This window comes from Temnothorax nylanderi, unplaced genomic scaffold, assembly GCF_030848795.1.
Source record: "Temnothorax nylanderi isolate EJ_2023f unplaced genomic scaffold, tnyl_v1.0 TNYL_tig0015_pilon, whole genome shotgun sequence".
Lineage (NCBI taxonomy): Eukaryota > Metazoa > Arthropoda > Insecta > Hymenoptera > Formicidae > Temnothorax > Temnothorax nylanderi.
Genome location: NW_027249077.1, coordinates 2059711 through 2084835, shown reverse-complemented (window position 1 = coordinate 2084835; position 25125 = coordinate 2059711). Strand labels below are relative to the sequence as shown.

The 25125-nt window shown below is 38.3% G+C and overlaps 3 protein-coding genes and 1 long non-coding RNA gene across 13 annotated transcripts; 2 read left to right on the top strand and 2 right to left on the bottom strand.

Annotated features, from left to right (window-relative positions):
* The first annotated feature begins 2303 nt into the window (after positions 1-2303).
* Positions 2304-11852, top strand: Shf (WNT inhibitory factor 1). Of its 2 annotated transcripts, none has more exons than XM_071698470.1 (6): positions 2304-3086; positions 3398-3640; positions 5533-5724; positions 8160-8309; positions 10865-10960; positions 11048-11852. In XM_071698470.1, the coding sequence occupies exons 1-6, from the start codon at positions 2927-2929 to the stop codon at positions 11281-11283; spliced, it is 1077 nt and encodes a 358-aa protein (XP_071554571.1). In that variant the 5' UTR covers positions 2304-2926; the 3' UTR covers positions 11284-11852. The 2 variants fall into 2 exon arrangements, with proteins under 2 accessions (XP_071554571.1, XP_071554572.1); XM_071698471.1 differs by having other exon boundaries at positions 2318-3086; positions 5533-5673.
* Positions 4366-5640, bottom strand: LOC139768360 (uncharacterized). Its single transcript, XR_011717341.1, has 2 exons — positions 5512-5640; positions 4366-5314 (listed from the first exon to the last, which is right to left on the bottom strand). It is a non-coding gene; the product is annotated as an uncharacterized lncRNA (long non-coding RNA).
* Coq7 (ubiquinone biosynthesis protein COQ7, mitochondrial) lies at positions 9552-13006 on the bottom strand. The gene is made up of 3 exons (XM_071698473.1): positions 12801-13006; positions 10665-10819; positions 9552-10584 (listed from the first exon to the last, which is right to left on the bottom strand). The coding sequence occupies exons 2-3, from the start codon at positions 10813-10815 to the stop codon at positions 10154-10156; spliced, it is 582 nt and encodes a 193-aa protein (XP_071554574.1). The 5' UTR covers positions 10816-10819; positions 12801-13006; the 3' UTR covers positions 9552-10153.
* Positions 13007-13116: 110 nt separating this feature from the next.
* Positions 13117-24925, top strand: Ewg (DNA-binding protein Ewg). 9 transcript variants are annotated; one of them, XM_071698457.1, is made up of 8 exons: positions 13117-13253; positions 14794-15085; positions 16934-17058; positions 17156-17581; positions 17903-18217; positions 19091-19228; positions 19926-20073; positions 22298-24925. In XM_071698457.1, the coding sequence occupies exons 2-8, from the start codon at positions 14908-14910 to the stop codon at positions 22627-22629; spliced, it is 1662 nt and encodes a 553-aa protein (XP_071554558.1). In that variant the 5' UTR covers positions 13117-13253; positions 14794-14907; the 3' UTR covers positions 22630-24925. The 9 variants fall into 9 exon arrangements, with proteins under 9 accessions (XP_071554558.1, XP_071554559.1, XP_071554564.1 ...); XM_071698458.1 differs by lacking the exon at positions 13117-13253 and adding an exon at positions 13332-13580; XM_071698463.1 differs by lacking the exon at positions 13117-13253 and adding an exon at positions 13333-13784 and having other exon boundaries at positions 17903-18115.
* Positions 24926-25125: the final 200 nt, after the last annotated feature.

Below are 25125 nucleotides of genomic sequence, written 5' to 3'. Positions count from 1 at the left end.
AGTTTTACGAAGATAAAATTATTTAAATATATATCTGCGCGATATCTGCTTGATATAGAAAGTTGTAACGTCCTGTCGATGTAACTTGTGCTTCTTCATATAATTGAGTCGATTTAACAAAAGGACGAATAAAAGCGAAAATTAATAGTACCACAAATTAATTTTTTTTTTTACAGAAGAAACACGAAAATATGCTTCTAAATTCCCCCGACTTGAAAGGGCTATTAGAACGTCCTAGAACGTCCTAGACGTTTCGCTGGAGGCTGTTTTACAAGTGATAGGGCCGACTTGATCCTCCGATTAAACTCACTCTTCGTCTCTTTCTAGGGAGACAGTTAGAAAGAGATGCAGAGAGAGAGAGTGAGTTTAATCGGAGGATCACATTAATCGGAGACTGTGAAATCGGCTCATAGTCGCAAAGACGGCGTCGAGTGTTTCGCAGGTAAGATCGTGGAACTCGGTGTTCCGCGATGTTTTTCAAAAATTTGCAACTCGGTTCGGGGTATCTTCGGAATATTCACGATCGTGCTGCACGTACCGGAAGAAGAAAGATGAAGAAGGAAGAAGATGAGAGACGGAAACCTCAGCCGCGTAGAATAACAATGGACCACTTGTTAGGTAGCCCATCCCTCGACACCGGGGAATACAACGGATACTATTGGTTATTCATTGGGACCTCTCGTGAGGCCGGCTTTCTCGGCTGATCGGTCTAGAAATAGATCTGATCCAGTTATTTCCGATTATCGACGAATGCAAACCTTATTATCAGTCTCGGAAAACTGTCGCTTCGTCGCGAATCTCTCTCACGTGCACCGCGAATGTACGCTGCAAGTGGATTCTGCGAATCGTGAATTCGTAGTAATATTATCAATTATCGAATGGCAGAGAAATATAATAAAAATAAATTTAAAAAATCCTGAGATAAGGAAAATGCGCAAAATAAAAGCGACACTGTGCACGTTAAAGAGACGCTTTCATCTACCTCAGTTATGTTCAGTTTTCAAGTAATATCAGTTTCCTCGGTCTTTTCCTTTTTTCAAACTTGGATTAAAATCTTTTACATGCAGAAACGTTCGAAGTAACTTAAACATTTTACGCGTCGAGCGAAATAAATGATGCGAGCGCCGCGTGATGTGGCGAATTTACGACACGGAAGTAAAATTCAATTGTCGAGAGAGACAAGATATGAAGAATGGGAGAGGGACAACGCGCGAGAGATGAGCAGGAGACGGGAGAGATGGCAGATTCGAGAACCGGCGCGATCGGACGAAAGATGTGAAAAAACTGGTTCCCTTCCGTCAGGATTTCTTATCACCTCTTTAGTTAATTCGAATTTCGATTTCCGCGCATCTATATGTATGTATAACTCCTGGCAAAGTTGTTATTAAACGATTTCTTAAAAATGGTTGGTTAGCGAAAGTGAAGAAGTCAGATGTTTGGGAGAATAAGGTGGAAAGATCAAAGTCGAAAAATTGTAAAAACTATGTTATAATTTAATTAATACAAATAAATGTTATATTCATAAAATTGTAAGTGGCCTAAAAATTGTATAATAAATTGAATTAAAAAGAAGTCGTATAGGCTAAACGCTTTAAATCTTTCATATCAGAGATTATTAAATTAATACTTGAAATAAATATTTATTTTCAATGTTACTTTCATGCTTTGCTTCTCGCGTATTTGTTTACAATGCATAATTATTTAACCAGGCACTGCAATTGTAAACTCTATCTTCATTAATCTTGTCAAAATTAATTATATATAAAATGTTAATTATATAAAATTAATTAATGGACTTTGAAAAGTTTAATATAAAATTGGCTTATATATATGTCAATTTATACATTGATAAAGCTTACTTTAGACAATGTACAGCTTGCATTGGAATTCAGGATAGAATTCTATAATTATAATTAATAATTAGAATATATATTTATAATTTTATATACAGGGTGGTACAAAAAACATTTAAAGAATTAAGATAAACGCACACAGATATTCTAAAATATATGTTAAAATACATACATTCGTCAAAATATACGGCACGTAAAATAAAAAAATAGCATTCTATTTTGAATTCCGTCGCAAATTATAGATCGTCTAAACCGAGCTTAAGACAGTAAAATAAGAAGCACACGTGGCGCGCAAGAGAAAGGGGGGGGGGAGAGAGATATTGGCAAAGCAGAGATTCCAAGCACATTGTGCACGCAGCTTTAACTCGCGGCGCGTCACTCACGCTCCCCGGCGTGCCCCGGGCCCCGGGTCCGTCTGCGAGATCTCTATCTCGCTCCGCGGAGAGGTTTTGCTACTCGCTCCGCGTGCCTCGACTCTCATTGAGAGTCAGTCAGTCAGTCAGTCAGTCTCAGTCCGCCGGAGCGACGCGGTTCGCGCGCATCGTTACGCATCGCGCGCCGTTCGCAAGAGCGTACAGTGGAGAGTTCGCGTTCGCGCGCGCCTCTCTCGTGCTCTTTCACCCTTTTTCGATTTCTCTCTCTCTCTCTCTCTCTCCCCCTCATTCTCTTTCTGTTTTACCGATCGAAGGGGTAGACAACCGTGCGTTGAAATCACCGCGGGATCTCCGCCGCCGAGAGAGGAGCAGAGAGGAGCAGAGAGGAGACGCGCGATCGTGTCCTGTGCGCGCGCGCGCGCGCGCCCCGTGAAATCCTCCGATTTCACGCGTCGGATCGCTAACGGCACGCACGCCCGCGGCCCGGCACGTTGAGCGCACGGGGACACGGGGAGGCGGCGCCGGGAAACGTCGTTGCGCGTTAACCGCCAGGGCACGCACGGCGGCTGCCAGGGAAGGGGGCGAGTTTCTATACCGGTGTGCGTGCAACGTGCAACACCTGGCAGCGTGTGGCGCGCGGCGGCAGAGGCGGCAGAAGCGGCAGCGGCTGCGGGCGGCGGCACGTCGCGGGCAATTATTATGCGATCGGCTGCGGCCGTCCTGGCCGCGGCAGCGGCGCTGGCCCTTCTCCTGGACGCGGCACTCGCCCGGCACCAGCACCACTCCGAGAACCCCGTCCACAAGCCGTCCGGTGACATCTCCCTCTGGATCGACCAGGAGCAAATCAAGATGTTCAGCGGTACAGTTCACAGATGTTGAGTGATCCCCTCGGATTTCTTTTTCCCCCTAAGCCCGATACGTGACCCCCTTTCTTCGCTATCGTCGCTGCTCCGATGCTCCGATATGCTCCATGCTTGAGATTATACATATTATTTACCTTTGACAAGTTTGGTGTGCAAAAAGTATTTTGTTAAATAAAATTTAAAAAAAAAAAAGAGAAAAATCCAATCACTATTCGTGGTATCGGGCCAACGTCGTCAACGACGTTAATGAAAATGGTATAAACATCAATGTAAGTCTGAAAAATTGTTTTCATTGGCTAATATGCAGGGCTGGCAATGGAAATATACGCGATTGCGGAGGGCCAAGTGCTCGCATATCTTTTGGATCCGGAGTTTGAGAATAAACTGCCGATCATACCGAGCGAGGTGTCGCACGTGAATTTTACGTGGAAATCAGGAGTAAAAAAGTACTATTATAATTTTTTTCGTTTAAAGTCGTTCGACGAGAGCATCTTGAAAACTCCATCCATCACGATTAAAACGCAAGGACGGGTGCCTAAGCGGCCGAAAGGTAAACATTTTATATCAATATCAAATATATATCTAAGCTACGATCGATGCTTGAAGGAGCTGAAGTTTTCTAATTCGTGTAATAGATACGAAATGAATGATCTTCGTGTTTTTACAGGAACTTGCGATTTAACGAACGTTAGTTTAAAAGAATCTGTTACTATACATATTTAATTATGGGAACTTTGTGAGAAGAATAATGAGCGAAACGGGATGATGTACAATCAAATAGAGATAAAAACTATTTACAGTTTGGACTCGATCTTGGTGGCCTAATACTAATATTGTGTTAATTTTTTTATGAGAAGAAATTCAATTATTATCGTTATTAAGAGTTATTTATAAAACCGCGCTTCGAAATAAATCCTGTTAACTACAACATATATATAATAAACATAAAATATCAAAAGGAAAGATTAATAAATTAAGACCTCGCGAAACGGAGATATCGCGACAAAGAAAAAGATTGTCGAAATCTAAATACGAGAGAAACATTCGCGATTGTTTATTCGAGGTAATAGTTTTCAAAATAAAATGATATCTAGTCTAGGGGCTCGAATAATATCGCAATTGTGGCGAGGCATTCATCGTTGCCTCGCGCGGTTATTTTTCGTTCAACATCAATGATCAGAACGTCAACGTGCTAATAGCGTTTTCGTTTGTCAGTCGATGTGCATTTAGTATTCAGTAATTCAGCCTCCGAAGGCTGAATATCAAATCGCGAGGTCTAATACGAAGTTTGACTTTTATTATTCGACAAAATATAATTTTCACAATTAAGTCGTGTTTGTACATACTTGGATATCTTTTCATGTCACTTTCACGTTTTATGAGACGGTGAAATACGAGCCTCCATCAGTGTTCACACATATGCACGTCGCTCGCTAATACGTTCGGGGTTCATTGTTAACTTTGATCTCTCTATGCGGCGCGCGGCGTTGCATAAGTGCCGTGCCGCGATGGTCCTTATTTACACAGTCGAAGGTGAAGACGTCTTTCACGCGCGGCGTGAAATCTACCTGATCTAAGAGAAGACGAGAAAATATTCTTTGTATAGAAATATACTCCGCGTCTTCCTTTTTGCCCAAAGATTATTTCGTTCAACTGGAGTAAGTTTTTATTACGACACCTGAGGACCAAGCCGAGCTTCGGTGATTTTTCAACGATTTTAAGTACTAAACGTAGCTCAAATAAATACATTATGGATAAATATCATTTGTCCTGTCCCGTGAAAAGGAATTCGATTAAATCCGCATGAAATTGCACGTATTAGAACAATGTTATTGAATGTTATCTTATCAGATTAACTACAAGAACGTGTTCGATTATGTTTACCGACATTTCTCCTTCTTAATCATATACGAAGATAATTATTTCTCTATTTTTTAATAAAGCACTTTTATGTTTGCGATTATATAACGCTGTTTTTTTTATCTTTACGCACAGTTTGATCGATAATATCTGAAACGGTCATAGGTTTGCGCGCAATTAAAGATAAACATACTTTTAGTTTCCTCTTAAATTGGATAAATATAAAATGTACTTTAGTTTTCTCTTAGATCAAGTAAATATTACGCCGCACAATTATACTGAAGAGATCGAACTATGGGAACCGAAACCCTCGCGCGGCAATAGGTCGATCTGCTTCTTATATAGTCGCATTACATTATATTTTCTGAAATTGAAGATAAAAATCAAAGATGAGTTGAATTAAAATTTAAATAAACATTTTAACGGGATCGAAATTAAGGGTTAAAATTAAAATGGAAAACGCGTACGATCGAAGGTTGGAAGGTTGGAAGAAAGAGGAGGGATAGGAAGTAGAGAAGATTCAGAGCTATAATCTGCTATAATACAGCGAGCGGACCTCACCCTGTTTGTTTTCCGTTGCAGAATTCAGCATTCTTCTACCTTGCGCCGGCAATTCGGGCGTAGCGCAATTCGGGATCAGTCTGATGATCGAGACCCGCAAGGGGAAACCTCTAAACGGGACGCCCCTCCGTCTCCGTTTGAGAAAAGAATGCACCGTGCGCGGTGAGTGCGTCAGTCGCGCCCACGATCACCACCTCTTCACTCGCACATACAGTTCTGTATCAGCAGTAATTCATCGCCTAATTTGCTGCATGCTCTTGATCGATGCGGGAGAGGCGGTCGGGGAATCGGTCTCGGCGGCCGGGCCGGCCGGGTCTCTCCTCCGGCCTGCCGGCGTGCCGGCTGCGGATCTCGGATCTTTTCCCTCGCCTCCGCTCGGCGAGGATGCTGCATCGCGTCGCGTCGCGTCGCGTCGCGCGTATAGCGGGATAGCGTAAAACGCGCCCACGAAATCCGGTTCGCGGATGGTACATTCGTTCCGACTGCCTCTCCTCCTTTTTTATTTAATCGACACAGCCGTGGCATGTACCTGATGCGCGCGCGTTTTGATACTTTGTAAGAGAAAGATTATATCTACCTTGTACCTGCCCGCCTGCCGGCCGGAACGATGGCGATGGTTCCGATAATTGTGCGAGGGAGGCGCGTCGAATCTTCTCCGCAGTCCGCTCCACGGTACTCCGGGAGATTTATGGGTGTTACGTCGTTAAACGGTTGCTCCGAGCAACCTCGATCATCGCGACGAGATCCCGCTCCAAACGAGGATCCTACGTTTGTCAAGGTGTCAAAGGGAGTAGCGAATCGATTAACTTTCGACTTGGACTTTGTGACTAATTTTACACGCGTGTACTCTCGTTTCTATTGTCGCGTCGCAACAAGGGTCATCTCGAGGTATCGGTTACGAAAACGGGAAAAAAAAAAACGAGACGTTTCTTTGAGAGTCCCAAAATTTTCTCCGGGTATCGCGTGTATTTGCTTACATAAAATATGTATGCAAATAACGATCTTTAAAATGCAACGATATTTTGTAACGTCGCCTCGGCGATGGACTTGATAGTTTCGCGCCCACAGGTTTCGGACCCATCGCCGCTCGCAAGGTGAAAACGTGGACCGCTTTTGTGAAGCTTACCTTTTGCGTAAAAGCATTCTCGTTCAGATTCTATTAACGCTATCTTTGTATATAATACAACTGTCTACTTGTAATAATTACGTTAAAGTGTTGAGTAATATCGATCGCTCTGTTTGCTGTATCAGGCGTGTTAAATGAGACGAGTGTTGTTGCTGATGATGAGCAAGGATAGGGAACGAACGTAATTTCGGCGAGCTCAATTTCCGATGCTGCGTGTACGCGAGGAAGGATCTTCTACCGAACGTCGGGTTTCGTTTATCCGCGAATAAGGATCATTATCGCACGCACGAGGCGTCCGATAAATGTGAACTCGACGGAATTATGTCTCAACGCCAATCTTTGCTTTTCATTTCGCAACCGGGCAATTAAACGTTGTTATATCTGACGTTCGAAGAATATTATTCGCTTTGGCTTTTATATATATATATATATTTTTTTTTCCTACTAAAACGTTACTACAGATCGGTAATTTTCCCGTTTTATGTGCTTGTATTTCCTACATTAGCATTTATTAATTTTTTTCGTCTTGCCTGGCACTTTGTTTGTTAAGCGTTGGCCAGTCGTACGCTTCCTCGAGTCATTGTTCGCCCGCGAATTATGAATTAAGTGCCTAATTGCCTACTTAATGCAAAAGAACGCACGAGTCTGCTCTGCTTTCTCGGCGTCATTTTCAGCTCTCTCAATCTCTGTGCATTCGTGTTGCCAATCATCAAGTCAAGTATGTGTTTATCCGCTATTTTACATACATATAAATGTCCCGATAATATCGAGGATTGAAAGGGTTATTCAGCATGTGCGATCGGTCGAATTTATCATACAAATCACGAATGAGAAAAGACTAGCAAATAACGATCCACGTGACACGTAATTGTTTTCATCTACTCGAATTCAGATGGGCGTAGCGGCATACGATGCTCTCGAACGTTCCGTATAATCGCTTCTGCGATAATACATCAGTAATTCGCAGCATAGCAGGCCGAACGTGCAAACGTGAAATAATTAAATATGTTTGAACATCGAAGCTTTCTCTCTCGACAAGTAAATTTCAATCAGAAAGTCACGGTTTGCACTGCCATGGAAATGAGATAAAATATGTGTATGGAATATACCATTTTAATTTCTTCGTGTAATTATCTTTAAAAAATGAAAAAAAGATATTAAAACAATTGCAAAAAAAATTATAAATAAAGTTATTGTTTATATCGGTTATATAAATCGAAATTAATTCTCTGTTTTGACATAAGAAAAAATATAACAGCGTATTTAATCTCAGTTCCATGGCTTATCCGTGGTTTTTGAAAAAAAATTCGATTAAATCTGCATGACACTGCATGAATTAGAATAATGTTATCTTATTGGATTAACTACGAGATCATATTCGGTTCTGTTACCGAAATTTTTCTCGTTTTTAATCGTATACAAAGATGTATATATTAAATACGTATATGTACATATGTATGTGTGATATGTGTGCACACATCGGGATAATATGCCATCTTTTAACTGGATTTTATTTTTACAGAGCCTAATCCTGGTCCCTGTCCAGATGGTTATCTAGGGCCCCATTGTAAAAAAGCGCTTTGTTATCCGAATTGTATGAATGGCGGTAACTGCACGGCGCCAGGCGTGTGCTCGTGCCCGCCAGGATATCAAGGTCCTTACTGCGAAGGAGGTATAATAAATTACAACATAAATGTACGACGAAGTTTGTTCAATAGGAATAACAAGATGTTCTAAAAGTAAAGTCCGCTTGAAAGAGATAAATTAAATTTTAAAATTTTATTTTTATTTTCCATATATGTGTGCGCGCGTGTGTGTGTGCGCCAAAATAAAAGCGTTAACTTATCTCTCCATATAAATTTCCCAACAGATTCGAGCGTTTATCCAAGCATGTATAATGTTTAATTTCAAGATATCTTTTGCATATAAATTTATAATTAAATTTCCGAGTCAGTTCTGTTTTACTTTTTGATTCAAGACAAAAAGTTTCCCCGACAGATGTTTTTCCAACTTTCCAAAAAGATGAAAAGGAGAAGAGATGCGAGGTCAGGACCGTGAAGGGCATGTTAGAGAATATCCTAGCCCAGCCCATTGTCTCAATAGTTTCAAAAGTTTTCCTCACAGTGTGTAGAGTTGCAGTTACAAAAAAGTGTGACATTTCGAATGAGCAACATTTTGAGTGACATTTTCGATGAATAGCCTGTTACAATTCTTGCAAAATTTAAAGTGACAATCACTCGGCATTGACAATAGTCCCTTCATGCTCGAAGACACAATCGTCACTTGTTTGATCTCACATGATTTTCATCTTTTTAGAAAGTTAAACACCATTGTCAAGAAAACATTTTATCTCAGATCAAAAAGAAACGAGAACTGTAAAACTGGTTCAGCAAATTTTTATGTAAAAGGTATTTTGAAATTAATGTCGTAAAATGGAACAAATGTTTGAATCTCTGTTGAGAGATTATATGGAGAGATAAATTAATGGTAAGCTCTATTTTTTATACGCATATTTTGAAAAACAAATTTTTAATTTATTTCTTTCAAATGTCTCACTTTTGGAACTTTCCTCGTACATACATATATACATTACTCATACAAATCGATTTTCATTAATACATATTTTACATAGTCCCATTAGATCCAAGAAGAGCTACTTGAAAATTGATTACATAGTCATTTTATGCATGTGTATTTAGTTTTAAGGCTCCTGGGTATTCGCCGCGGCCATGTTAGATCGTGATGTCAGAGGCGAGAGCCCAGGAGCTTTAAATTATATCTAAATCTTTTAATTACTTCTATTAATAATACAAAGAAAGATCAATTACAGTTACATTCATTAAAAATATCAGCGATTGAAGATTGAAGTGTTTTGAACTAGGGATCTCGTATACTATCAGATTGATTCGCCACGTAGAAAATCAAAATATAATTTATTATATACATTATTATATACATTGTTTTATAGTCCATAATTAGAGTCCGATCGAAACAATCTTTTTTAATTTCGGCCGAAATTAACACAACCGAATATTCGTTTTCAATTTCGACCGAAACCGAAAATTGTAAATTTTTATGGAAATCCTAGAAAAGCTATATATGTATACGCGCGCACATATACTATATACTTTTTCTTTATAAATATAATTTAATTATTAAAATAATAATTACACATTATTACACAAACCTATTATCACATTCTGTAGTATGCTATATACTATCTGTAGTATCACAATCATATTATTTCAATAATAACAAAATTTTTGAACATGAAATAAAAATATTTTTAACCAAGTCTTTGAAAAATCTGTGGAAAATAAACAGTTTCAGCTACGTCACCAAAATTCCTTTTTAGTTTCGGTTGAAACTCCGATTTTTGGCCGAAAACGAAATCAAATTTTCGGTCGAAACTCTAATTGTAATATAGTAATCTGCAAGCAATCTATAAGCAACGATTGTGTAATAAAATGTAATGTGTAATATATAGTTTAACGTCTCGAATACTGGGAAACGCGTTTATATCACTTTGGAGATGGAGATAGCTGTTTTACAGCCAAATTTGATCACGTTCGTCAGAGCTTGGTAGAACGGCGCTTGCTCGGCACCACAATCTATGCCTGTGTCATGATGTTCCTGTTCCTCATCGCGGAATTTTTTGATAGTTTCGAGTATCTCTTCATCCACGTTTTCGCTATTCTCCATCAGCACGCGCAACTGATCGTTGTAGTGTTCGACAATCACAGTCTCCACTGCAACAGTGCACGCCATCGCCGCTTTCTCGCCCATGAGAGCGGTACCGGCGCCCAGGGCGAACCCGGCGATATTCCACAGCGGAGTGAGGACGGTGGGCCTGACTCGGTGCTTGCGAATCAATTCCTCGAATTTGAGACGATGCCGTTTCTCTTGATCCCACATGTGCTGTATCGTCGGTCCAACCGTCGTCCTACCTACGCTTTGGCAGAAATCCATTAGAATCCTAATCTAAATCTATATATCTACACTATATCGTATATTCAAGAAACCATACCTAGCACAGCCATTTGTCCAGCGTATATCCTGTCAGCTCCCAATTCACCGGCATGGTCAACTCTTATTATCGAGTCTAGTACTTTTCCAGACGCGCTCGTGGCTGCTGATGTGCTGGCCAGTCGTACTCCCAGTCCTCTGACACGCAACATTTTTCTATGAAATTTGAAAAAGTTCCTTATTAAGATCGAACGATTTCAGGTATCTGCACGGAGAAATGTTTAAACGGAGGAAAGTGTATTCAGAAGGATGTCTGCGAATGTCCAAAAGGCTATTTCGGCTTACGCTGCGAATTCTGTGAGTACAAACATGTCTCAAACAACATGTCTCGTTAACGCACGTAAAATCTAGAAGAAAATTTTTGTCATGTTTTTGCCTTTTCAGCCAAATGTGTCATTCCTTGTCTCAATGGAGGCAAATGTAAGGGCACTAACATCTGCAGGTGTTCGAACGAATACAAGGGCAATCACTGCGAAATCGCAACCACTGCACGCATAACGTCGCAACGTTCAGCATGTAGCAAACCGTGTAAACATGGAACCTGTCAATCGAACGACACGTGTCTCTGTGAGTCTGGCTGGTACGGGAAGTTTTGTCACAAAAACAAGCCATGGGCTTAGGAACTAATGGAATACCTGCAATGTTATTTTTCGTACCAACTGTGGATTCTTCGGAAAACGACGTCATTCTAAAATCACCGGACGGAATTATGGCAGATTGTGTTTCATAATATATCCTGAATTGTACGGAGAAACGAAAGTCGTATGTGTTCGTAGAGAAGGAATCTCGCGACATTAAAACGATTCAAAGATTCGTAGTATTCTTGTTTTCATTTGGTGCGAGGATAAAGAGACATTAAAACTTCACAAGATTTAGATTCAAATCTCGATTGGTAGCGTTGACGTAAAATTCGTAGTTTCTAATTTACTCTGCCCCAGATGTGATATGTAAAGAGCTGCTTTATGCCATTTTACAACATTATTATATTTAGGTATTAATACTTTTGTACTGTAGATGTAACAATTGTAAAAACAAAATAGGAACAAAATGTATTTTCTGTAATGGTTTTAGAAAGCATGACTATGAAATAATTCAGCATTGTAGTAGTGTGCCTGTGATGGACTTCTTTGCCTATCTTTTTCTGTGTATATCTTAGAATATAGATAAATAAATGTGGTTTTATTATAAATTGACAGAATGTGAATGTCAAAGGGAGTCTGATAGTTTTTAGCAATTACACCATTTAGAAAGTGGGTCCAATCTCGAAAAAAATTGTTAATTACACATATATATAAACCAATGTTCCAATGAAAAATTTTAACCATTTGCAAAATAACCGACTGACGTATCTTTTTAACATTCTTAACAAAGGTTGACATAAACGTTTCATATAACTATAGCACCAAAGATTAAAAGAATAAAAAGCAAGGGAAATCAGGGGAGTTAATTTTTTACACACGCGTTTCTTTATAGGATACTTGTTAACATCAAAATAGTAATGTATTTAGTAAGTTTCTAAATAAATTCCAGGAAATGTTTATTATCTAATGGGTGGTGCTTTGCATCGCGTATCCGACGTCGTTGAGGAAACATGTTAAATGATAAAACATTAGTTCTAATCTTTAATAAAGTAGCATCCCTGGTGACAAAATATTTTGTCAGAAATTTTCTACAAATTTCTTGTTTTAGATTAATGAAAAATTTTGAAAAAATTATGTAAAATTTTTCAGATACTTTTAGAAGTAATTGAACGAAGATTTTCAGGATATTTCAGTGTCTACAATACATGAAAATTTCTGACAAATAGCGTGGATTTTCTCATATTTCTTCAGATTTCTACAAAGTTGCGTTGACAGGAAAAATCTGAAATATTTCATCATTATTTTGTCAGTTTTTCTGAAAAACATTCCAAATAAAAAATCTGAAAAAAATCTGAGACATTTTTCCATCAGGGATAGATTTTTACTTGACAAATTAATCATCGAAAAAATTAGTCCAAGTTTAGATCAAAGTCACCTTTGGCCATAGTCCAGAACTAGGTAGATATTTATTGTCAGTTTTACAGTAAACAGTCGAGATTACGCCTCGAGAAAACCGTGAGACGGCAAAAACATATAGGATAGGGAAGATTGCATACGTGAGCGACTCGTGCGAAGCCCGAAGCACGAAGTGACCGAGGCAGATTCTCGAGCGGCGGAGACAGCCAAGGGTCTTTATCGTCGAGCGACGAGGCGACGAGGCGACGAGATTCTTCTTTCTGCTGCGAAACGGAAGAAAGCAGAAGAAAGCGGGCTACGCAGGTTACACGGCAGGTTATGGTCGTCCGACATTACCACATTACGATTACATCGAGTCGGGTGTCGGGTCGGGCTGGTCGGTGTCGGGCATGGTCGGGCAGTCACGTGTCCGGCCGACCAATGGCGGCGGGCGTAGTTGGTCCGCCATGACGCGTGCCCTCTCGATTCCCGCCAATCGCGCTATACAGAGCTATACAGCGTACACAGCGCTATACCAAGCTCGTATATATGTATATGGCGTTGGCGTTCTCCGGGATCGGTGCTGTCGTCGGGCGGATTTCAACGGGGAAACGGTGAGTGTTGAGTTTGGTAGCGGCGCGAGGCCGAGGGCCGAGGCGCGAACGATCGGCGTAGGGGGTCGGCGGTGCGCGGCGTCCGCCGCCGCCGCGAAATGCCGTGAAATTTGGCATCGTCTGCTCGGGCGGGCGTGCATCGCGCAGGCTCGCCCAAGATGGCCGGTCCACCCGTGTCCGCGTATTCAGCGTATTGTTGTCGTGGTGGTGGGTGAGATGGAGGCCCGCTCGGTGCCGATCGATACACCCGCCGCCGCCGCCGCCGCTGCCGAAGCCGAATACCGGCCATGGCGGCTACCACCGTTGTCGCGCGTCACGCGTCCTGAGGTAAACCCAAGTCCGGCAAGTGGCCTCGCGCGTCCGCCGTCGCCCGTCGCCCGTCGCCGCACGACCGGCCGTACCACGGTGATGATAAGCGCGGGCGCGACCGCGTGCGCGGGGCGTGGTGCGAGAGCGTCAGCGTAGCCGAGGCCCCGAGGAGCCCTAAGCCCTCCCTTGAATCCACTCCGCGGGAAGCGGGAACCCACCAAGGTGCGTACGCAACTCCCGAGCTTCACTGGGCCTGCTCCATCGGCTCCGCGTTCACCGAGCAGTCGTCGTGAGTCGTGAGAGAGCTGCTCCGCTATCCGGCTACCCGGACCTGCTCTCTTTTGCCGCTTTTCCGTGTGCCCTGCGCATTTTCATTGCCCCCCCAAAGTATCGGCCCGAATAAACGCGCATATCCCCGCGTCCTCCCTCTCTTGCCTCTGCCTCTGCGCCTTTGCTCTTTGCCTCTACCTCGCCCTCGCCGTGCTTATTGCTTTGCCGTGCTAGCTGTCTCCTGTGTCGTCAGTCGTGCCCGTTCTCTTCCCTTCTCCCCGTCCCCGTCCCCGTCCCCCGTCCGTCTCTCTTTACGACGCTTTCGCGCGCGTTCTCTTGTTGTCGCCTGGAACGTTTGTCAACTTTGCGGTCGCGACCATGCCACGAGGTGGACGAGAGACACCGCGGCCGCGGCCGCATCCACCATCGTCATCATCACCACCGTCGCCTCCGCTGCCTCCGTTCCCGTGAATCGGAGTTATGTTCGTCGTGATATGCCGCGCCGGCGACGGGCTCCTTCCCGTCCGCGTGGCTGTACGCGCGCTAGCCCGGCCTGCCCGGCCACCAGGAGAATCGTGCGTGCGAGCTGCGGAAGGCGGCCCGTCGTCCGTAGCTCGTCAGTTGTGCGAAATGTACATACCCAGATTTATCTCTCTCTCTCTCTCTCTCTTGCTTTCTTTCTTTCTTTCTCCGTGTTTTTCTCCTTTCTCTTTGCTCCCGAAGAGAAAACACGTGCTTTTCGTTTTTTTTCTCTCCCCGACCCCAGACGAGCGACGTAAACGCGGAACGTAAAACGTAAACATCGTGCGGGGAATTAGCATAGTACCGATTAATAAGATCTACCTTAGTACTAATTAATAAAAAAAATCTTGGCTTCTACACGTCCAGTATTTTTGCGACGATTGCGCACCGTTTTAGGAACCTTATTATTATTAACAAACGATGTGCTCTGTCACTTCAGGCTAAGGTGATGTAGAAGAAATTGAAACTACCACTGAAATCGACGACATCACGACTTTCTGCAGCGTGGTTGCAATATATACGAGATACCAAGCTGGCCGAGCAAGAGATAAAGATGGTTTCTGTACAAGACGCGGAGACCAGCACGTTGCGACGGCTTTCGGACGACGACGATGACGAGCCTAGCAGCGAGTCCGAAGCCTACGAGGATGGAGATCTCCTTTCGGCTGCGATGGATGACGATGTGACAGCGCAACTCGCCGCAGCAGGTTGGCAATTCAAACACAGTAATGGTGATTTCCCATTTTTTTTTCGCTTTTTCACTTTTTGGTTTATTCATCCCTATTTAACTACCTTTATTTACGGATCAAGCACATTATAAACGGGATGCTCTATCTCGTCCTGCGAGAGTGTTGTTTAGCGTTATGGCTAAATCTTCCCGCAAGATCATTAAGCTTCAAGTAAGAGGATACGATGCTTTTGTTATACAGTATACACAAACAAATATACTATAAAATATATACAGTATCAAGTGTGACTCATTGAAATTATTTGCAATTTTTTGTACATTAATATTGTCAAAGATAATTTTCTTCGGGAATTTACATCACTGTAATATAATTAATTAAATTGAAATCGTATTCGTTGTATACGTGAAACAGCACATCATATAGCAAATATTAATAAAAAGTAATTATGTAAATTGTTTTATATAAATTGATTTTTGCGAATACTCTGTGTAAAAAAATACAGAGGATGACTAATGGTTTGAAAAAATGGTTTGTATAATAAAATACTTTATACTTTAATTTGACTTATTTTGACATAAAATATGAAATATTTATTTCTAAAATAGTTTTAATTTTTTTATATTTTACTTTAATAATATTATGCACAGAATAATGAGCTGAATTAATTGATGTTAAAAACGGTTTTTTTTTGTTTATTTTTTTTAGAGACAGTATGTAATTGCACAGTACGCGCAAACTGCATATTTTATATACGTATATAAAATATGTATACGATTTGTATTTGAATATCACTATTTGAGAAGCCACATCACGATAATGTTTGCAAAAGTTTTTAAAGTAAAAATGTATATTTGCAATTACACTACAGACTAACATGATAACTGTGCATTTTACAATGTTTGTGTATTTACTTGCTTTATGTAATCAATGTTGGATGACAATGGATTGTATTCATAATTAATAACCGAGACAAGATTCTGTTATGGAAGTTGAAGTTAAAAAGCGAAATATTACCTTAAATGGTACTATTTTATTTAAAATGAAGCAGATTTGTTTATTATAACAAAAATCAGAATATATATATTCTATATATATATATATATATATATATATATATATATATATATACGTATATCAGCCAATGTTATAAAAGGATCAAATTCATACTTTTAGTTAGAGAAATAAAATTATTTCGGCAAATAATGTTTTTTCTCTCTCAACTCTTAATAATGAATACGATCCAATATTTTTAAATATTTTCATCTAGATGTGAAATATAATAAAGTTCTATTATATCTCTATAGAATTCTATTTTTTTTATATCTTATGTTTTCTTGGTATTTTCTCAAACGGATTTATAAAACTTTTTTTTTTCAATATGATTATTTTTGCATTGCACAGTCAGTTCAATATCATAAATCATATTATATAGTTTGATATAATTACCCGATCATTTATAATATTAAAACTTCTTCAATAATCTTCGATCCTAATCACGTTTCACTATTTCATTGGGTCTGTTTTTTTTTAGCTGCACTGGCTGAACTGGTGCACACTGATGCCGTAAGTTAGAGGGAAACAAAATACACTTGTCTCACTCCAACTTATTGCACCAGTTCAGTCCAATTCAGCCAGTGCAGCTAAAAGAAACAGACCGATTGTTTCATTGTTGCTTATGTATCTTTGTTTTGTATGTGTTGAAAATGACACTTATCTTTTTGATATGCCAATGTTGTTTGTCAAATTTTTTGCTTTATAAATAAGCGTTTATTTTATTATCGAAATTTGAAATTTGAAAATATTTTTTCTATTTTTCTTGCTTATATTGGCATATCAAGAGGTATAAAGTTGAAACAATTAAAACATTTTTTTGCATTAAAAAATCTTTAGGTCCTGTAGGCGTTGCTGCGGCTGCTGCCATCGTATCAGCCAAGAAACGAAAACGACCTCACAGTTTCGAAACCAATCCCAGTATCAGAAAGAGACAGCAAAACAGACTTTTAAGAAAGCTTAGAGTAAGTGAAATTCTGATATAATTGATCGCATGAATATCGCATTTTCATTATTACATACATTCTCATATTCTCAATGTCATTATCGAATCTTTTACAGCAAACTATTGACGAATTTGCTACGCGAGTGGGACAACAGGCAGTAGTATTAGTGGCTACGCCAGGCAAACCAAATAGTAGTTACAAAGTCTTTGGAGCAAAACCATTAGAAGACGTAGTTAAAAATCTAAGAAACGTTATCATGGAAGAGCTGGAGAACGCACTTGCACAACAAGCGCCTCCGCCCGTGCAGGATGATCCGTCATTATTCGAATTACCACCGCTTATAATCGACGGTATACCGACCCCGGTGGAGAAGATGACACAGGCGCAACTCAGGGCGTTCATCCCGTTGATGTTAAAGTATTCCACAGGCAGAGGCAAGCCTGGTTGGGGAAGAGATAGTACGCGACCTCCTTGGTGGCCCAAAGAATTGCCTTGGGCTAACGTCCGGATGGATGCGCGATCGGAGGACGAAAAACAAAAAGTACGTAAAATTGATCAGAATATTTTCAATTCTTTATCGTTCTACTACAATACTGAAATATCTTTAAATAGATTTATGTCATGTTAATAAGAATACAAAATATTGTATTTATTAAAATTATTATATTCATTAAAAATACAAACAGGCTAATAATTCAGAGAAATAATTAAAAATTTTGAAATTTGACGTAAGAAATCTATTTCTTAGATTCTTCATACTGTTTTATGCATTTGATAAAATATATAATGAACATAAATTGCTTAAACGAGTAATCTATTCGAAGAACTCATTGATTGGATGTTAAACTGGAAATTGGGACAGTGCAATCCATTGCAGATCTCCTGGACTCACGCGTTACGGCAAATTGTAATAAATTGTTATAAATATCACGGAAGAGAAGATCTTCTACCAGCGTTTAGTGAAGACGACGACAAGTCTAATGTTCTAATACAACAAGCGACGCCTCATTCCTCGTCGCATCCATCATCGAGTCAAGGGCAAAATGGAGGAGGACAGTCGCAACAGCAGCAGACGGTGGGAGTCGTTCGCCTCAACAGCACGGATTCATCTAAGGGAAACTCTTCGCCAGCACAAATCATTGCCGCGTCTCCCACAGCTCTTGCCACTGCCACTCAGGTGGGAGTGGATGGAGTTTATATAAAAATAGAATTTTAAAAAATAGATATAGAATGACATGAAACAATATGAATTTTTGGTCGCTATACTATTAAAGAGATTCATAGTATTATTTTGATATTTAGATAAATATTAGTAATTTTTCTTGTCTAAAGCTTCTCGATTTTTCAAGACCTGATTTTCGTTTGTTTCTACAGTCTGTATTCTATAGAAAAAGAATGAATCAAAAATCTGGAATATTCTTTGCAAAGTCATTTCTATTAATGTGTTTGGTTTCCCTTATTTGAGTTAATTCGGCTTTTTTTCCGTTATGCCATATATTAGATTTTATAATTAAGTTAGACGTATATTAAAATATATTAATTTGTTTATAATCTGTCTTTAGTGATAGAACGTTTGTAGATTAAATTTATTAGTATTTTAAAATTGAAATTCTAGTTAGAATTAATATTATAAAAATAACGTCTCTTGATTCACATACATACAGGGCTGCATTTCAAAAGCATTATTTATTGTTATTTTGAAGTAACATATAGGCACAATTACTCTTTCGAAACTTCGAAAAATTTAGAATCGAAAGATATATTTTGTTTTCTTACTTTGATACACTTTGCCTTTCACTATTTCAATTTTTGTTAAGATTGACAGTCCATAATGTTTTGAGATGCACAGCCGTGATGGGTACGTTTCATTTAGCTCTTGCAAATGCGCTCTTAGAATCATTTCATCCTTGTTTAACCAGGTTGTTAAACAAGGACGAATGACGCTCACGAGCGTCACAAGCGTCAAATGGAACATACTCAATATCATATACATAGTTCATCATATGATATCATATATACATCATGCATCTTACTTATAATTGTTTAACAGATGACCCAGTATCCGACAACTGTATTGCAGACAATAACCAATCCAGATGGAACAGTTTCTATTATACAGGTGGATCCTAATACACCGATTATTACATTACCAGATGGTACAACAGCCCAAGTTCAAGGAGTCGCTACTGTAAGTCTTCTAAAAAAAATCACAAATATTTAATATAAAAAATCTCTAAAGACTTCTTTTTAAGACTTCTTGAAGATATGCGTTTTTTTTTTTACAAAATGGCATAGGATCAGTGCAATACTTGATATGATAATATTTATTTTATAATACATATAAAATATAGAGAATTGAGATATATTAAATCGATATACATATAATGACACATGAATTCGATCATTCCTCGCATAGACACACACAGAAATAATACATAGAGAAATACTAAAGGTCAATATGGATTGAAAACTGTTGTAGATGTAAAATCAATACAAGATACAAGTACATATATGAACGCAAAGAGTTATAAATACCGTCTAAAGATAGGATTTTGTAACAGAAATCTTGCGTCTATTATACTTCTAGATCATTTTCAGCTTAAAGAATCAAAGTTATAATGCAACAGATATCAATATAACAAAATATCAGATTATAATAATCACTGAACAGATAATGCTGTACGTGGCAATAGTTTTAATATATAATTTTAAACATTTTTAATTGTTTCTAAATTTATCTTTTTAGTCTCTATTATTTCTTTTAAAATTTAGATTAAAGTTAACAGAATTTATATGAAATTCTTAATACTAGTAAATTAAATTTGTAAATATTAGTGTCGTATGTAATATAAATCATGTAATATCTTATTTGCGATTGCATTTAGATCCACACGAGTCAAGGAGATGTGCAAACATTAGCGGAAGTAGCTGGTAGCACAGAAGGTGCTAGCGTGGCCGTCGATTTGAACACTGTCACAGAAGCGACGTTAGGTCAAGACGGCCAGATCATTCTTACCGGGGAAGACGGACACGGTAAAACAGTTTTTTATAGGCTCTGCACTGTCGCCGGCCAGGAGCTACTTGAGCAGTGACTCGTTTTTATTGGTCCCGGATCTTTTTTTGCATGCTGTCTGCTATGCTCCAATCAAGAATCATGTTTCTATGTGTTTATACTACTTTGCGTAACGAAGTAGGATCTGGACTAGTTTATGTTATTTGCCTCGTATTGTATATATATTTAGAGTAATTTTATATAAATGGAGCTATGCACAGCTTTATTTGAAACTTTGTTCTTTAAGAATCCATGGTGCGCTTACGTGTAATTCTTATATAACACGGAGAGACGTATTTTAAAAGTATTAATCGCGAATCTTTGCACTTTGAAATATGTATAAATTCATATTACTTGTTACTTTGATTTTTGCAAACTAACAAGGAAATCCACGGAAGTGTCCTCCGATTTTGATGAGCTTTTAGTATGTTGTTCTCTAGATGAAAAGAATGACAAAATAAAAATTTTATTATAATTTTTATTTTTATAAAAAATAATTTAAAAAAATTTATGGTCATTTTTTTAAGTGCTCTTCAAACCATTCAACTTTTGCTTAAAAAATGTGTTTCTATCTTTTATAGTTTCGGGTCGATATTCGACTCGAAAGAGGAAAGCTGATTTTTTCAAAGTTGATGTTTCATCCCCTAAACACGCGTATGGGGACGTATAAAAAAAATACGTGTCCCTTATTTTTATTTAAAGAACAACATACTAAGGGCCACTTCGACCAAACTCTGATTAACTTAATCGTTGATTAGTCCATCGGAAATGATGCGTACCAATTGCATTTGCTCATTAAGCATTGACAAATGCGATTGGTCATTTCCAGTGGATTAATCAACGATTAAGTTAATCAGAGTTTGGTCCAAGTGGCCCTAAAAGCTCATTAAAATGGGGGGGGGGGGCCACTTCCGTGGGTTTCCTTGTAAGATAACAGCATTTATTTATATACACATGTAGATTTATATATGCATGTAGATACTACTTTTCAGCGATGACATGCACATGACATGTATTTGTGTATAGAATACAATTATACTATTATGGTATTTGTTTGTAAGAGTACATGTTGCATTACTTTTAGAAATTTTTCTTAATAATTAAAAATATATGATGTGTAAATGACTATAAATGGCATATCGCCATTGGATTCTTAAAATTTTCGACTCAACAAACAATTGCTAAAGCAGTCCGTCGTCGCAATCACGATGACGGAAGAAACTGTTCTACGATTATATTTACTATTAAAAATTGGTTTACTGACTTTAATTAAACGAAGAGAAATAAACTTGCTGTACATAGAGTATTTTTTGTTGATGTACCATTATTTTTTATATATTATGTTCTAGCAGCCTGTGTTTAAGCTGCTTGAAATAAGTAACATGTCAATGCTAACATTTATACGCTTTTCGAAAGTATCATGTGGATTGTGTGATGATGAAATTTTGATTTCTGCAAACGGCTTAAACACTTGCTGTCCCTCATAAACGCCTTGATTTGCTTAGATAGACCGTAAACTGTATTTCGATCTTACAATTGAAAGAGCGTGCCGAAGAATTATTGAGTCATAGTAAATACACCTTGTTCTTAGCGCACCCTCTAATTAATTAAATGGTACTGTCTCTTTCTCTTTCTGTCTCTGCGTCTTTAAATTTACGCGAAGTGCGATTTCGTTTTTATAAAGTTTTAACTGGCACGCAGCGGTCTCACAGACCTCTGTTCATTCCTTTCGTTTTCCTTATCCTCTAGTCTGAAACCTGTACCCTCTGTTTACCTTCCACTCGATAATAATACGAGTAATTTTGTTTTACTATTGTTTCGTTTGTGAATAACTGCAGTGATCTGACAGACCGCGCCCATGCCAGTTAAGGAAGAACGTAAGGCCTCGTTAATTAAGGATTAGTAATCCAATAGATGTTCGACTGTATCGTAAACTAGTAATTATTAACTGTTACGATAGAGGCTAAAATTGTCGAATGAAGAATGCGTAGTGCAAACACAACACAACTTTTTAATCGTGCACAGACCGTATTGGTTCGATTTTAGTGCTTTGCAAACAGCTTCTTGACGTTGTCGTATTGTGAGTATATAATTTATCTGAGATATTTGTTTATTATTTTCCTTTATCATTTTCTAGTTTGCAATACAGATGCAACTGCCTCATCACGGGCCGAGCGTAGAACGCTCATTGTACGTTTGTTTCAGGATATCCTGTCTCAGTCTCAGGAGTGATCACAGTGCCAGTGTCTGCCAGTATGTATCAAACTATGGTGGCCAATATACAGAGCGACGGTACGATGCAAGTGGTGACGCCGATGGTTCAGGTACCCAAGGTCGAATCAGGAAACGGGGACACCACCATCGAGGCCGTCACTATACAAGGCCACCCTATGACTATGATAAATGCCGCTGGGGAACATCAGGTTCTTCAAGTAATATCATTAAAGGACGCCAACGTTCTAACGAAGGCCTTGCAGGCCGATGTTGTTAAGGACGAGGACAGTCAACAACAACAAACTGTATCTAGCCCAGAATAAACACGTCGAGTGTAATCTAGTTATCAAAAAAAAAAAAAATCGTTCCGTACCACCTATACATGCTGTCAGTGCATCGCGGTGATACACGGAAGGGATAAACGTGTGCAAGAATTAGTAACGATTGATGTTGTGTTTTCTTTTTCTCTTTGAGTCACTGTACTGTGTAGCATGTCTTGCTGACTACGTCGTTGTCAAACGGCGGTTATATCTGAACATGAGAATGGAATGAATTAGGATTAGTCGTATTTGTACTCAAGATTCATCATAGACGCTTGAGGGTATTCACTTGCAATCCAATTCCTCGGATGTAGTATTAATTTTCAAAGAGGTCTATTGTCATGTCAGGCGTGTCTGTTTTCGATGATAATTATCTATCGCGCATTGTTTACTGGAAAATCGAAAATCATTAATACTTGTATTTTCCGGTACTGCGAGGTAAGCACATATTTTCTAGTCGTAGAGCCAGGTTGATGCATGGGAATACACACCAAAGACTTTATTTTTTATTAATATTTTCTATGGAAAGAATTTATACGAAAATATTTATACCTGATTTCATTAATTACTCAAAATAATCTATCACGAAGCTCGATTATTTCCGCAATTGCAGCAAAAATAACTCATTCAGTTTTGTTAATGGCACAAGATAATTTTCAAAAATTTAATAAAGGCACAAGGCTTCCCTGCGGGTGTCTAAAAGTAAACGAGAGAAACTACAATTTTTTAATAATGATATATAATATTTATTACCCAGACAACCCGCATGTTCCAAATCGGGACATATGACGTCTTAAAGACATCTTATGATATGATCTTATCATATGTCCCGATTTGGGACATTTTTACTCGTTGGGTAATATATAATATTATATAATATAATAATATTACCAAAGAAATTGGTCGTAGAGAAGGAATTTATTTTCGTGGGTAAAAAAACAGGGCTCAGACATAGAGTCGAATGAATCGTATCAATCTGTTCGAAGTGTACGAGTGAAAAAATTATCAAGATAACTTTCTTATCACAGAGTTATGTAAACTATATATATATATATATATATATATATATATATATATATATATATATATATAACAATACAGACAATGGGCGTTTCTCATTTATCTTGACTATTTGGAATTTCCTCTAAATCTAAATAGTCAAGATATGCAAAACAGGCTAGTACATATGATATATAAAGTATCGCGATAGTAGAAATAATGACAAAAAAAAAGAGTTAAGCATTTCTGACGGGTACAAATAGGATATAAGATGTATGTTTTTTTAATAATACAGAATATATGAATTTGCAATTTCAATACGCACCAACGAGAGGCGTGTGTCTATAGTCTTATTTTACGAGAATTATATTGCACCACTTGTGTATTTGCTTCGATTAGCGTAATCAATAACGAGCCGTCATTTGATTTTCACTAACGAGGTAAAAGAGAAAGAACCTAGTATATTATATTTGTATGAAAGATTATTTTACCGTTTTTGATCTCGAGAATTATGGAATCACGATACATGTACTAATTTTCTAAAGAGGAGGGTATGCGATTGTAAAAACCAGGATTCATATATATTATCCTTCAGTCCACTTGAAGGTAATCAAAAGTAATCAATTCTATTTTACATTAAATAGTCAAACCGTGTCATGGTATTTAAAATTATCGCTCCCATTTTTATATAAATGTATCTAAGGCGACGAAAAGTGTATTTTTTGCGTGCAATCTTGTTTCAATGTTACGGTAGCAAAAAGTAGGATTTTTTAAAATCTAAAGTAATTTTTCGACTCTGCACTTCTATCCTCTCGGGTTTTTTTTTGTGCATAATTCTAGATTAAATATCTGCGTTAAACGTAGAGCGATTTAAACGATATTTTATAGTTGTAGTTGTTCAGTATTATCTAATTGTAAATTGGATAATGCAGAGCAAAGCGATATTTCTGAAGATCGTAACATTGAAACAACAAACTGCCCTCGAAACCGTGTGTAATAATACCAAAGAGATTTTTATAACATTATAGGGGAAAGTAGTTGCAGTTAGTGATAAATATATTATTAAAAACTTATCATAATGACTAGATACTAATTGTTGCGGTTTTTTTTTTATATCAGGGCCACTACTTTAATGATGTAATATATCGGTACTCACGTGTAAGATAAGTATGTTATATTTTCCCTCTGTTGTTTGTAACAAAGCACATACCGAGCATAAATTAAGTTGGATGTCATTTGAAAAGCAAGAAAAAAAATGTGTATTACGACTTTAGATAATTATAGACATATGTGTATATGACTTTGCTGATGTATATCCCAATCTCCATGTCATATAGCCTGTAAATATGTCATCGTAGTCTTCAATTTTACCTCTACATATTCTATTCCAATTATACGAAATTAAAAGTGATTAGTCTGATTGTACTACGTACTACTACTGTATATATTTCAATTGTTTACAACACAGCTATGAAGCACAGAGAAGAAAAAAAGATTAAG